At 43.5% G+C, this 14,491-nt stretch overlaps 1 protein-coding gene across 5 annotated transcripts in view; it reads left to right on the forward strand.

Annotated features, from left to right (window-relative positions):
- The window catches only part of FSTL4 (follistatin like 4), a 421,165-nt gene that overhangs the window by 40,942 nt on the left and 365,732 nt on the right, over positions 1-14,491 (forward strand). For all 5 annotated transcript variants that reach the window (XM_055233411.2, XM_063611586.1, XM_055233409.2 and 2 more), the window contains exon 3: positions 4,044-4,077. In XM_055233411.2, coding sequence (XP_055089386.1) covers positions 4,044-4,077 — 34 coding nt within the window. The remainder of the gene's footprint in view (positions 1-4,043; positions 4,078-14,491) is intronic.

Here is a 14,491-nt window from a genome sequence, read left to right on the forward strand (position 1 = left end):
AATAGGAATAATTTGAGAATATATGGTCTTAGCAGTAAGTCTGCTGCATTTGCCAGGGTGATTATTTCTTGGAAAGCCTAATTTTTGTCTCTTTAGTACCATGTACTTTCAAAATCTATATTTAGATTTTATTATTTGAGGCTTTTTTTTTTTTTTGCTTGTTTGAGGCTACTTTTTAACTTGTTTCTCAGCCTTTTGCCCTTTATGTGTGTAGCTCAGGCATAATCATATAACTCAAGGGGAAGCTGAAAACGTTGAGCTCACTTCTTTCTGGTTTCCTTTTCCAGAGTTTCTGACCCTCAGTTTCTGGCTTCTTTGGTAGCCTTGCACTCTGATGTTTATTTCCCATCTCAGAGAGACTTCTCTAAGTTCTAGAATATTACATTCTGTTTGGCTTCTCTGCAAAACAGCAAATGTCACAAAGGGGAAATGTGGCAGTGAATATGGGGCTCATCTCAATAGACTTTTCTCTCATAACTTTCCTTTAAATTCCGGCTGCTTTTGTTGCTGTTGGATGCCTTCAAAAACTTTTAATTCCACTTTTATAGCTGTTGATAGCAGAAGGATTAGTCTCATACAAGCTACTTTTTTATGGCACAAAGAAGAAGTCTATCTCATAAAATTTTCACAATGTCCCTAGGAATTAACTATCATGACTATTTTTAAAGTTGGAATGCTATGTGCATAGGCATTGGAATCAGATTTTGGGATTTAAATCTTAGCTGGCCACTGACCAAAATGTGAGACCTTGGACAAGTTTAACTTCTCCTCCCTTTCAGTCAGTCTCTGAGAAATGAAGTGGAAGAACTGGGAAGCTGAGGCAGGAGAATCACTTGAACCTGGGAGGCAGAGGTGAGTCGAGATCGTGTCACTGCACTCCAGCCGGGGCCACAGTGTGAGACTCTTTCTCAAAAATAAAAAAATTTTAAAATAAGATAATCCTATTTTTATTTAAATTATTTCAGAGTATAATAAAAGGAAAACTTCCAAATTCATTACATAAAGTTGGTTTCGTTTTAATTTCTTTTGTGTGTGTGTGTGTGTGTGTGTGTGTGTTTTTTGAGATGGAGTCTCACTGTCTCCCAGGCTGGAGTGCAGTGGTGCAATCTCGGCTCACTGCAAGCTCCACCTCTCGGGTTCACGCCATTCTCCAGCCTCAGCCTCCTGAGTAGCTGGGACTACAGGCGCCCACCACCACACCCAGCTAATTTTTTATATTTTTAGCAGAGATGGGGTTTCACCGTGTTAGCCAGGATAGTCTTGATCTCCTGACCTCGTGATCCGCCCGCCTTGACCTCCCAAAGTGCTGGGATTACAGGTGAGAGCCACCACGCCTGGCCAATTTCTAAATCTGATAAGAAAAATATGAGATTGGTAGACCAATCTCATTTATGACTATCAGTACAAAAAATTATAGACCAATAAATGTAAAACATATTTAAAATAATAAACATAATCCAGCAGCATATTTTAAAAAGTATATTATGACTAAGAAAAGCTTGTTTTAGAAATACAGGCGTAGTGGAATATGAGATCTACTATGTAAGTCATCCTATTAATAGAACTAAGGAGAAAAATCATATGATTATCTCCTTAAATGCCAGAGAAAAGTACTTGATAAAATCCAACACATTTATTTTATTTTATTTTTTATTCAACAAATATGTATTGAGCATCTGTTCTGCTACAGCACTGATGATGCAAGAGTGAAAAAGATACTGGCGCCATCCCAACCCACATTCCACTAGAGGGAAACAGTCAATAAACAAATGAGTAAAGGAACAAGCCGTTTTTCAGCTAGCACATACATTTATTTTAAAAACTCAGTAAAATGTATATTGGTTTCATTAGTATAATAAACATATCTCACGCTAAAAGCCAGCCTGTCACGTAATGGGGAAATGCTAAAGGTTTTCTTCTGGAAGTAAAAGCCAAGACAAGGGTGTCCAGTATGACCACAATGCCTAACATGGGTTGAGAATTGGTTAAAGCCCTAAGGCAAGAGAAAACAACTGGAAGTATAGGAATTGGAAAGAAGAGATAAGATAATTGCTGTTTGCAAATTACATAAATACTCAAATGGAAACCCCAAAAGAATCAATGGAAAAACTATTACAAACAATAAAATTTAACCAAGAAGCTGGTTATAAAATAAATATAAAAATTATTTTTAAATTGCCATCAAATATACAAACAAAAATCAGCTAGAAGAAATAATAAGAGAACATTCCATTTATGATAACAAAAGACGTACAAAAAAGAAATATTCAAAATATGCACAAGGAAAACTATAAAATACTCTTGAAAAAAGCAAAAGTAGACTCAAACAATTATTAAAATCCTGTGTTATTAGATAAGAACATGCAACATTACATAGATGTCAGCTTTCCCTAAATTAATTTATAAATTTTATGTAACCACAACAAAAATTTCATAGTTTTTTTCCGGAGCTGATTATGAATATCTCCTGTTCCATGAATACTAGTTGTTTCAAGAAACAGAGGTGCCAGGCCTTGGAGCAGGTTACTGAGGAACAGTTTGGGAGGAGCTGGGTTTGCTTTGTGCAAAATAGGCTCTGTGGCTTATGTTTCCTGCATTACACCTATCATCTCTATGCCTCCTCCTTTGAACCCTTACCTGATGAGTACTCCTTCAGGAACCAGAGTTTGGTTTGTGTGATGGGCTGTTGGAATATGACATGGATCTTCCACTGATCTCCACCAGGGCGTTTTGCTCAGTAGAAAGGTAGGTCAGGGAATGTAATTTGGGTAGGACAACCTTCCCAGTGCCCTTTTAGTTTCATCTCTAATATTGCCTCCCCCTTCTGACAAGAGGATGCTAGACAAGAATGCTAAGGTGTGAAAGACAATGCTATTGCCTTAAAAAGCACTTTTGCTGAATTACCTTCTTGGCTGCGGTGTTGAGGCGGTAGTCCCAGTTTGGTGTTTTCTCTTCTCTTCTTTAGTTGCTAGTATGGACTTTCAGCTTATTTTTAACCTTAGGCTTTTTACCCAAAACATGTCGTTTATGATGAATTGGACATACTTTATATTAGTTATGAAACTCCAATATGCATTTCTAGTATTTCCCCCCATTACTTCTCACCAGGACTTTTCCTTCTTCTAGAGCTACCCTGAATTTTCCTACCACCCAACATTTTCCTATGCCATTCTCTCTTCCTGGTCCACCCTCCCTCCCCCATTTCTGTCTGAAAACCTGCCTATTCTTCAGTGCTATTTTCAAAGGTTCTTTTAAAAACACTTTTCCTTATGTTTCTAACTGGAATGTGAAATGCTGGTATTTACAAGACAAATCACCCTTTGATTTCTCAGTAATTTGTGTTTGTTCTGCAGCCCCCTAATCAACCGTGAATATCAATGCTGTTACTCAGTTTTACCTGGGTAACTTCTGAAACACTTTGCTTATTGCCCTGCACATAGTAGGCATCAATAAAGATAGGACTGAATTAGGAAAACCCAAGGGCTTAATTTAGTCCAGTAGCATGAACTGGCTATCCAAATTGTTCATAGGATCTCACCCTTTGGAAACTATAAATTGTGTTTAATCCATTATCAGGTGATGTCAGCGACATATCCAGGAGCAGTGGTGGTCTTCACCGTAGCACCACAAAGCAGAACCTGCTGCTGGACAGATAATTTTAGCCCATCTGCTTATGTTTTCTTCAGTCCCTAAAAGCACCTACAGTTCAGGCAGAGGGTGGGTCATCAACCTGGAAGAGGGTCTTCCTTAACACTTGGTACCAGCCCAGATTCCACATAAGGAAGGCCCTGAGAATTAGCTGTGCTCACTAAAAACTTTGTGATTAACAGGACTTTTTTTGCCTAAGCCCTCAAAGCAACAAGTTGTTTGTATTTATAGATGTACATGTTGAGAGTTTAGTAGACCAACATTGCTCAGTGTCATGTTCTTAGTAGATTGTTCACCTTTTCATAAATATGTGACTAACAAGAGAGGAGATATTTGCAAGTATCTGTACATATGAATTATTCTTCAAAAAACACAAAGTCTTTCTTTTCTTGCAGGAGCCCAGAAGCTTTGAAGTCACAAGAAGAGAAGGTAGGAAAAATGCACTCATACCCATTTTATTTTCAGTGTTGACATTTTTGAAGTAGTTTGCTGAAACTAAGATGAACTTCAGACTGTGGGCAGCTCATTCTTTGAAATTTCATGCGGTCTTTTCTGGGTGCTGACGGCTTAGCACTTGTCTGTAGGGACTGGATGGACTGAAGGCCAGGTTTGCTTGTGAAAACTATGACTTCTACCTTCAAGTACTAGAGGTGGGATACTTGAAGAACTGGCTCATTCACAATCATGTTTTTGGTCTCTTAAGAGAAGCCTCATTCTTGAGTGAAGTTTGGAATAGTTATTAGTTTTACCCAACAAAGCAACGTGAACAACACAAAATATGGCTTATGGTTTGTGGTATTTCAATATCTGGGAAGAGACGCCACTGTGAAAAATATTTCTGAATAGATTTCTTACAGCTTCAGCTAAGCTGAAATAGAAACAACTAATTAATTTTCCTTTTGAAAACAATTCCATGATGTTCTGTTTCCCCTGCCAGAGTTCGTGTAGCACATTTGTTTTATGGTCTCTGAGGTAAACATATATGGGTGTTACTTTCAGAAGTCTTTTAGTGGAAATTGAAGTTTCCCTTATTCATTTTCAGTAATACCTAGTCTCTAATAAGGGATGTCTTTTGTATGATTTGTGGAATCATTAACAATCATCTTTTTATTACATGGATAGAATGATGAGATCAGAAATGAAAATGAGTTCCTGGTCTAGAATGTGGCTTTGGTTTTACCCTTCACCACATCCTTCTCTGTGGTACTGTCTCCAAAAAGGGAGACAATCTAAAAGAAGTTAGCAAATTCTAATTTGACTCTTAAATCTAACATTGCTTTGCCTCCTGATTAGTTCTTGTTTTATGCAGCACAGCAAAAGACATAGGATGGCTATGTTATCAACATGCATTGATACATGGATATTCATGCCTGGGACCTTGGTAACACAAACTTTTCACACTACATTGAGTCCCGCTGGTAGTGTGCTGCTGTCCGTGGTGCTGGATCCCTAGGGTCATAGGATCTGGATAATCTGACTCTAAGATGAACTTTCTGGCTTACATTCCCATTTGCCATTATCTTTGGTTTCGGACTCGATGTCTTCTGAACTGTAGGACAATATGTAAAGCAAACTGCATTGTTTGAATATCAAAACCAAATGGATGAAGATTGATGGGGCAGGGAAGGATGTTTCTTATGGAAAGTAGTGTTCACAATGGGTACTGTGACCGTGTAAGTTGGAGAGAAATAGCCATAAGGAGAGGAGAATTTGACATGAACTTTGGCTTTGAATAATATTCTGTTTATGCCAGAATCCCGACTGTGAATGTTTGGAATTGATTTGCATTATAAAATCACATAGAAACTTAACCTTTTGGGAATCTTACTGTCCTTGTGTTGAAAATGTCTCTAATAAGGCTGGGGTTATAAAAGAGCCATGTATTTCTATTCAAATGCATGAAAAAGGCCTGACTGAACTTATGACTTCAAACCCCCAGAAGAATGAGAGTGTCCAGAGGAGGAGTGAAGGTATAGTCAGGCTGCACTCCAGTCATCTGTAACCTCTCCACTGCTGGAAGCATCAGCCTTCACAAATGGTTGACTAGGAACATACACTGTGGGTTTGTACTAGCAAATTTGTTCTGACATCACAGAAACTTTTTTCTTCCTATTGTGCACTGATGTCTTTCTTGCTTGTTTCTGTCAAAGTTGAATGTTTGAGAGTTCCTGAAATAGCCCAGTGCTGTAACGTCAATGCTTACAACCCGGCAGGAAGAAAAGGAGTGGGACCTTGCCAGCTGGTTCTAAGAATTTTTAGGTCTGGGAATTCACTGACTCACTGACTTGGGTTGTGGGGTTGTTAATCTTCTCCAGAACAGTGTACAAGTATAAAAAGAATAGAAGCACTTTGGTGCTTCAGTAAACTATTTTTCTTTCAAAGAAAAGTAAGATATTGTCTAGCAATGAACACCTGGGTTGGTTCCCAACTCTGACTCGACCCTGGACTGAAAGAGGAACAGATGAGTAATAGCTAATTTTTCTGCACAGCTTACAAGGTCCGGGAGAGTCTAGAAAGTCTTCAGGTCTAGAGAGGAAGCTCCCAGTCACAGAACCTGAGGAGGTTTCCTATTTTGGTTTGCCTTATTTCAATACTGTACCTGACTCAGGAGCATCCCCTCCATTGAAGGTTTAGGGCCACAAATGGCTAACCAACTGCAACTTCACATTATGTGACTTTTGGAAACTCTTGACTAAGTATGTGTGTTGAGAAGTGAGAGGGGCTAATGTTAGCAGTGGAAATCGAGTCCAGGCCAAATCATAGTGGGAACTAGCGACAGCTGGGGCAAAGTGAATGCATTGTGTGCCTTAGATCTGTCCTCTGCCCTATTTCCCCCTCCTCCCCTCCAGCCGTAGATGTCATGCTGTCTAGCTTTCTTGCCTCTGGCCTTACGCTGTTCCTGCATGCCTTGTCAAATCCACCTCCCCTTCATCCTTTCCAACTCTCTTTCTTGAAGTGTTTAGCTTACCCTATCTAATTGGACAGGGAAGGGCTCCTATCAGGTTAATTTCCTGAGATCAGAGACCCTCCCTGCTTCTTCATCCCCAAATTCCTCACAGCCCTAGCCCAGGGCCAGTAGTTAATCAACAATTGTTTCTTAAATTAAGTGCAAGCTACACATTTGCTTTGTGTGTGTTGCCTTTTCATTCTGGCCTTTCCCAGTAATATACAAGTGAGGCATTGGGCCCTTTGGTTCTAGAAAGGCACTTTTAAAGAAATGTTCTGTGGCTATCATTAGATTTTCCTGGCTGATACACTGAAGAAAATTCAAGTAAGCTTAGTATTGTGGGTTGAACTGTGTTCCCTAAAAAGACAGGTCAAAGTCCTAAACCAGAACCTGTGGATGGAACCTTATTTGGAAATCGGGTTTTGGCAGATATAAAGACGAAGTCATAATGGATTAGGGTGGGCCCTAATCCAATAGTGAGGTCCTTATAAGAAAAGGGAGAATTGGACGCAGACACACAAGGAGAACATCGTGTGATGATGGAAGCAGAGAATTGCTGGCAACCACCATGAGCTGGCAAGTTGCAAGGGACCCTCCATCCCTAGAGCCTTCAGAGAGAGCATGGCCCTGCCAGCCCCTTAATTTTGTACTCCCAGCCTCCAGAACTGGGAGAAAATCCATTTCTCTGGTTTTAAGTCACTTAGTTTGTGGTTTATTATGGTGGCCCTAGGACAGTAATACACTTGGAAAACGTTGGACTCAGTAAACTTTAGTTTTCATTGTTGTTGATGATGATATTTTGACTGGAGAATCTCTCAGGATTTTTCATAGACAAAATGTCACTCTCAACAGGGAATGTAATATGCAGCATTTTCCAAACTTGGTTTTCTGTGGGATTTAACAAAATTAATTGTGTTGTTTTTGACCATCTCAGGGCAGGCATTCCATGCAGTGCCTTTTGCAAACCCTGCCCTAGAGAGCCCAGCAAGCGGGAGAGCTTCCTCAGAGTGCCCAGGCACCAGACTGTGCTCCACGGGCTGTGCATGCACAGAATAGTGTGACAGCAATAATAAGAATATCTTCTTGGTCGTTCTGATGTTTTCAGAGAACGTTCACATTCTTTACCTCCCTTTTCCTTGAGTAACCTGTGACACAGAGCAGATAGCACTATACACATGAGACTCCTTCCTTTTCATGTTAATTTTTAGTAGGGATGAGGAATGCTTCTGGGCTTGTGCCTCTCTGATGCCCTGAACCTCTCTTTAGTGGGTGGTGGTTGCTTAAGTGACTTGATCTTGCTTCATCACATCCAAGGGTGTCTGTATCTTATGTTGGCTGCCAAGCCCAGAGAGCTGAGAGGGACTTGCTGGGGGTGCTTTCTTTCCAAGTTAGATTTGTGGAACTTGAAGGTAGACACTGTAGCAAAGATTGTGGCAGGACTACGAGACTGATAGGGTATCCTCTGGGAAGGTTGCATGCCTCCCCAAGGGAGACAGAGCCATTCCTCCTTCAGGACAGTCCCGTATGACCCTGGATATTCATGCCTGGGACCTGCCTATACGAGATGCATGGGAAGGAGTGATGGCTGCATCTCTCTGTGCTTTCCAGTGCAGGTATTTTTATAACTCCCTCCAGACACCTAAAATTTAATTTCACCCTTTTCTGAAGCTTCAGCAAAAGGTGCCACCCTTACCTCTCTAAGACACTCCCATGTCCACTGTGAGGGCCAGTGCTGATTGTGACTGCCAAAATGCATCTACTCAAACTGGTACTTTTCTCTGACTGATCCCATCACGTTGAATTACAGCCATGAGCGAACACTTGAGTAAGCTGAGCAAATGGCTGCGATAATTCAGCCCTTGTCAGTCATCTCTGAGGAGCATAGGGTGATCTGTAAGCTATTCCAGATGTCTGTGATTGTGCTGTGATTAGGAGCTGCGAGTTTGCGGATGAGCACCAATGTCATGTTGCATTACCCACCCTCCCAGCGCTGGCTCCCGCACATGTTCCAGCCCTGTCCAGCCTGGCCTGGCTTCCAGCAAGGCTGTGAGGGAGGCTGGGAGAGGAGGGCAGCTGCTGTCTTCAGGGAAAAGGAAAAAAGGGGGTGACTATCACATGCACACTCAGCGTGGCTCTGGCTCCTTCGCAGTGCAAATCTCCTAAGCAAACGTGACCTGCCGGTCCCAAGTGTGAAACTAGAGCCCCACTTTCTGAAAACCCGTGGAATTAGTCCCTAATTGGCAGCTGCCTTCAATAGCCCCTTTATAGTTCTCTGCATCTGGGTGAACTTCAGCTACCAAGAACTGCATTCTGTTTACCATTAATTTTGATTTTGTGTAGCAGATGTTTTCTGGATCTCTCAGTTCCCTGCCTAATCTATCTTGGTGTAATGTGAAGTGGCTGAGTGTCTTCAATGAAACAGATTAATAAAATCCTAGGTTATTTTGGGATAACTTCTTTAATAGCTGCAGATGTAGGGAATTTAAAAGGGAGCCATCCAGATTTGACAGTGCCTGGAGCCGTGGGTCTTTTTCAATTCAAGACTGCCATCTGGGGAAAGAGATGGCTTTTCCTTTCCCCATGCCACCCTCTCTCACATACAGTGGGGCACTGAGTGTTCTTCTACAGTCACTGGGCTCAAAGAAGTTGAGAGTGACATCTGTCTCCTGTCTCCCAACCTCACAGAAATTGGCTCTTTCTGGGTTGTGTTGCCTTTTTTCAGCCGCTGGGAAACTATATTGTGCCTAGTTGCCCGAAGTTGAATGGGAAGTGCATGGCGCACCTAGCTGATGTGTCCTGCTTAAGTGGTGATTTGGTGCCCAGTTTTGATCATGACCAGTTGGTAGGCAGCTTACTCACAGCGTGACTTCAGGTAAGTTACTCAACCTTACCTGAAAAAGGATGTGGATAGTAATAGTACAAACTGTCAGTCCCAATTCTGAGTTGTAGAAACCCAACTTGTGCTGGCTGAAGCCTGAAAGGCTTCTGAAGCTGCAGAATCTAAGGGGTGGATCTGGCTTCAAGAACAGCTGATAAAAGGATTCTCACACTCTTCCTGTTCTTCCTTCTTCTGGCACATTGGCCTCTTCCAGGTAGCCTTTCAGGATGGCCACAAGCAGCTGCAGCTCAGAGTCCTGCCTGCTCACCATCTCGGAGGGTGAAACTTTTCCCCCAGAATGATACCAGAAAAATCCCCTCAGGGTTTGCAAAATCATCTTCATCCAGACCATAGGCAATGGTTTGGTCCTCAAAGGAAGATTCTGTGCGGTGATGTGTTAGGTGTCCACACAGCCTCGTGGACATATTGGGAGGGGTGACTGTGTGTGCAGAGCCCTTGGCACAGGATGGGCAATGTTGGCAGTGCTCAGTGCATGGGTAATTTTTACTAGAGCTCTTACAGGCCTGGCCATAGACATAGAGGCCTTTCTCAAGTAAGCCAGTTCATTCTTCTGGCTCCAAGATGCGTTCATGAGACCCTGGATGTTGTAGCCTATTGACTTTTCCATGAAGAATTATTATTATTATTGTTGTTATTATTATTATTATTGTTGTTGTTGTTATTTTGAGTCCGAGTCTCACTCAGTCACCCAGGCTGGAGTGCAGTGGCGCAATCTCAGCTCACTGCAAGCTCTGCTTCCCGGGTTCACGCCATTTTCCTGCCTCAGCCTCCCGAGTAGCTGGGACTACAGGTGCCCGCCACCATGCCCTGCTAAAGTTTTTGTATTTTTTTAGTAGAAACGGGGTTTCACTGTGTTAGCCAGGATGGTCTCTATCTCCTGACCTCGTGATCTGCCCGCCTCAGCCTCTCAAAGTGCTGGGATTACAGGTGTGAGCTACCACTCCTGGCCGAAGAATTATCTTAAACTTAGCCTATTCTGGTCCCTTTCCTCTGTCAGTCTTTAACTTTATGCTCTAATTCTCTCATTCTACAATCAGAAGAACTAAGCCTTTGAGATGGTGCCTTTAAGAACTTAAAGACAAACGGCTGGGCACGGTGGCTCACGCCTGTAATCCCAGCACTTTGGGAGGCTGAGGTGGCCGGATCGCAAGGTCAGGAGTTCGAGACCAACCTGGCCAGCATGGTGAAAACCCCGTCTCTGCTAAAAATGCAAAAAATTAGCCAGGCAGGGTGGTGCATGACTGTAGTCCCAGCTACCCAGGAGGCAGGAGAATCACTTGAACCTAGGAGGCGGAAGTTGCAGTGAGCCGAGATCGCACCACTGCACTCCAACCTGGGAGATAGAGTGAGACTTAAAGACAAACATAAACTTCTCTCCCAAGATCAGGGGCTTTCTGAGCACTGGGGTCAGAAATCATCTTTAAGCATTACAGATATAAACCATCCCATCCTCTGGCTGAGCTCAGCTCTCTCCAGGGATTGGAGGCAGCAGGACCTTGTGGTGGATAGCACAGGGCTCATGATGGATCTGCCAGTGATGCTATCTGAACCTGAGGTATGTAAATCCTCCCCAAGAGCCACAGCACCACTCACCTGGTACCTGTAGCCTTTGCCCTGGGACAGCTCTCATGCTGCTGTGCAGGCACAAGTTTTGGAAATGCAGGGGTCAGATGTCTTCTTCCCAGGGTCCCCTGTCCCTGACACAGAGTGGGCACTGAAAAAGTGTTAGATGCCTGGCATATCCCAGGGCTGACTTGGCTCTATGTCATCTCTCCGTTTCTCACAAAGGTCAGATCACAGGTACAGGGCCTTCCAGGTTGTTTGACTGTGAACCCCATAGCTCCAGGATACCTGGTCCTATTTGCTGAGCTTGCTCTTCCCACCAGTCCCTGGGAATGCTCACTTTCCTTAACTACCATCCTCAGAGAGCTCCTCTGCCCTTTCTAACAACTTGTGGGTCCCTCTGCTAGAAGTAGCTTAAAATGTGTTGACGCACATGAGCTAAACCTCTGTGGTTATGACGGGCGAGCTATAGGTCGGTGTGGGCAGGATAATGAACCCCTGTGTAATCACTCGTGCTTGCCTAGGGGTCTCCTTAGAGGTTGCATTGCAATATTTGGGCATAGGTCACTATCTGGAATTTGTGGGGAAGTGTCACATTGTCGAAGAGGTCATGACCCCTAAAGGGTATGAACCACTGCACATTCCTAAGGACCAAAAGACAGGATGGTATCAGCCTGAAGCATGCTGATCCTGCCCCTCAAGGACCAGTGGAGAGAGAGATGATGGTGCTCCCTGTACACCTGCTGAGGTCCCCGCCCCACCCAGGAGACTCACCTTCATCTCTCAGATCCCAGCAGAAGTTAAGCTTGACATTTGTCATCTTTGTTACTTGACCGGTCCCTAAGCCAGAGGCATTTCTTTGCTTTTCAGGAACCCTTGAAATTATCTTCTCCATATAAACACTGAAGCCCTTTTCAAACCTCATTAAGCTATTTGCCCCAGCATATTAATGTGCTATCCACAAGCCTCTGGGGTTAATTATCTGTGACTTAAAAGTCATTTGTTTCTGTCTCTTTTATCTCATTGCTGCTTGGAAATCTTTCTTTATTAGGAAACGAAGTACAGAATGCAACTGACCATTATGTTTTAATTCTATTCTTTTCATCAAAATGAGTTCATCTTTTAAAGCTCTTTTGTAAAAAACAACAAACCTGCCTCTTCATTGTTTTAAGATTGTGTTGTTTTTTAACAAATCTTTAATCTTTCTGCTTCAGCAGGAGCAGAGTCAGGACTGGAAATAATCTGTAAGGGGAGACCTCTCCTCTAAATCAGCAAGACCTGCTAACACTCTCTCTCCTGATAGACCTCACTCACTCTGCGTTTGGCCCATTTCTCTCCTGTGGCTGTGGTGAGGGCTTCCAAGGTGCACAAGTTGGGCTTGGTGAATGAGCCATAGCATCTTGGCAGATCAGGCAACCAGGCTTGGAAAATCCTGTGCATTCTAACCGATCCCACTGGTCTCTACATGCTCTTATTTGGGTTATATTTCTTGGCCAAGGTTGCCATTGGGTTCCAAGAAATGCGTCAGGGCCTGCATTAAAACAAACAAACAAACAAAAAAAACCTTTTCACAAAATGTTGAATGTTGCTTTGAGCTCTCCGGGAAGTCAGGGAGCGTGTGCCCCAGAAATGAGCAGGTGGGATGGGTACTGGCTCCATGGAGACAATGACCCACAGCCTTCTGGGATAAGAGTGCAGCCAACAGTGGGGAGACCTGGGCTGGGGTCTGAGCGCAGTCAGTGCAGTTGGATGGTGTACAGAGCTGGTTCTCCCATGTACTGCAAGCCAGTGATTGCCCCTACCCTGTTCTTCGGAGCTCCGGCTTCTCAGCTCTGTTCTCTGCCCCTCAATGGCTCTCTCACCTCATCAGTGCCTCAAAAACAATATCTGGGACTCTAGTTTGATAACTACTACTTGTAATGGAGAAATGACTCCTCTGGAAAGGTGAATATAATTCTCAGGGTTTGTTGAGGTTTTATTGGTTGCTTATAGAAGTTTCCTTGGGCTGATTGGAGTTTGGTGTGCAGAGATGACCCGGCATAGTCCTTGCCCTTATAGATGAATCAGTTGAGAAGATGCCCAAGCGTCCTGCAGACAGATGTCTACCTGGTGTACCTGCATCATGGCCAGCCACCTCTCAGTTGGGTCCGCAACACAGAGCATTTGTTCAGTGTAATTGATGTTGGAATCTGGGAGAACAACTCTCTGAATGTTCTGGTGGAGGTGAAGTTTCAGGATCTTTTTTCCAAAGCATGGCTGTCTCAGCAGAGGGTCCCCTTTGACTTTTAAGGGCACACTGTACCAGTGGTGACGTTTTTGTTGCAAATAACAAACCCCAACCCAACTAGCTCAAACAAAAAGAGGACTTACGGCTTATGTAATTGGATAGTCCAGTGAGGGTGGAAGGTGAGGGGTGCTGGGCTTCAGATATACTTGATATGGAGTGTAAGGACCTGGCTTCTCCCTCCATTTTGCCCCTCTCTGGGGGCTCCCCTTCGTGGTGAGTGCCAACCTCCCCTCCTCACATCTCCAGGTCCAGTGGAAGACAGATGGCCTCTAGTCCAGTGTATCCCGCAAAAGTGCCAAAGCTCACTGGGATTGGACAGACTCAGGTCATGTGATTCAGGCACTTAATTAATGCTGTGTGCTGCTGGGTTTCCTGACAGTCACCAGCCATATGCTTGGTCAGGATATCATGAAGTGACAGTGGGAGGAAGGTAGATCCCCAAATGGCAATTGAGTCTGAATAAGGGACACAGAAGCAGGAAGGTAAAAGGAAATTCCCTAAGCATATTAACATCTACTTAATGATTTCACATCTGGGTGTCTCTCACACCCTCCACTCCTAAAGGGATTCTGAGTGCCTCAGAGCAGGCTAAGAATCAGCAAACATTCACCTAGTGTTTCAAGGGGGAGGTGCTCTCTCCTGTCTTCAGAAGGAATCCAAGGCTAAGAGATTAAGCAGTTGACCCAAGGTCACAAGAGCTTCTAACAGAGTGTGAGTTTGAACTCAGATCCCTGATGACAAATAAAGGGCACTTTTTTGTTGTTTCAAATCACAGCTGCCTCCACCGATTGGGTTCTTTCACCTTGTTCTTTTGCCCTGTCCCCTAGGGTAGGTGCAGGAGGTACCTGGGGAGGTGCATCAGGCATTCACTAGCCGAAACTTGAGAGGGGTTTTACCCCAAACATGACATCCTTTCTTTAGCCCTTTAGCCAAAGCACATAAGGATGAAAAGCAAATGAACATCGAATGATGAAATCACCCAAAATAGAGAGAAAAGTTAATGAGCAAGCCCCTCCCCCGGCAGTGGCTTCAGTCCTTTCCTTGATGATGTTTGTCAGAAGCTTTTATTTTCCATTTTTCCTAAGAGATCGCCTTCTTTCTTGGGAAGGAGTTGGTGGAGGCTCACTGGGCTGGCTGCTTTTAAATG

Source organism: Symphalangus syndactylus, chromosome 11 (assembly GCF_028878055.3).
Source record: "Symphalangus syndactylus isolate Jambi chromosome 11, NHGRI_mSymSyn1-v2.1_pri, whole genome shotgun sequence".
NCBI classification, from domain to species: Eukaryota; Metazoa; Chordata; class Mammalia; order Primates; family Hylobatidae; genus Symphalangus; species Symphalangus syndactylus.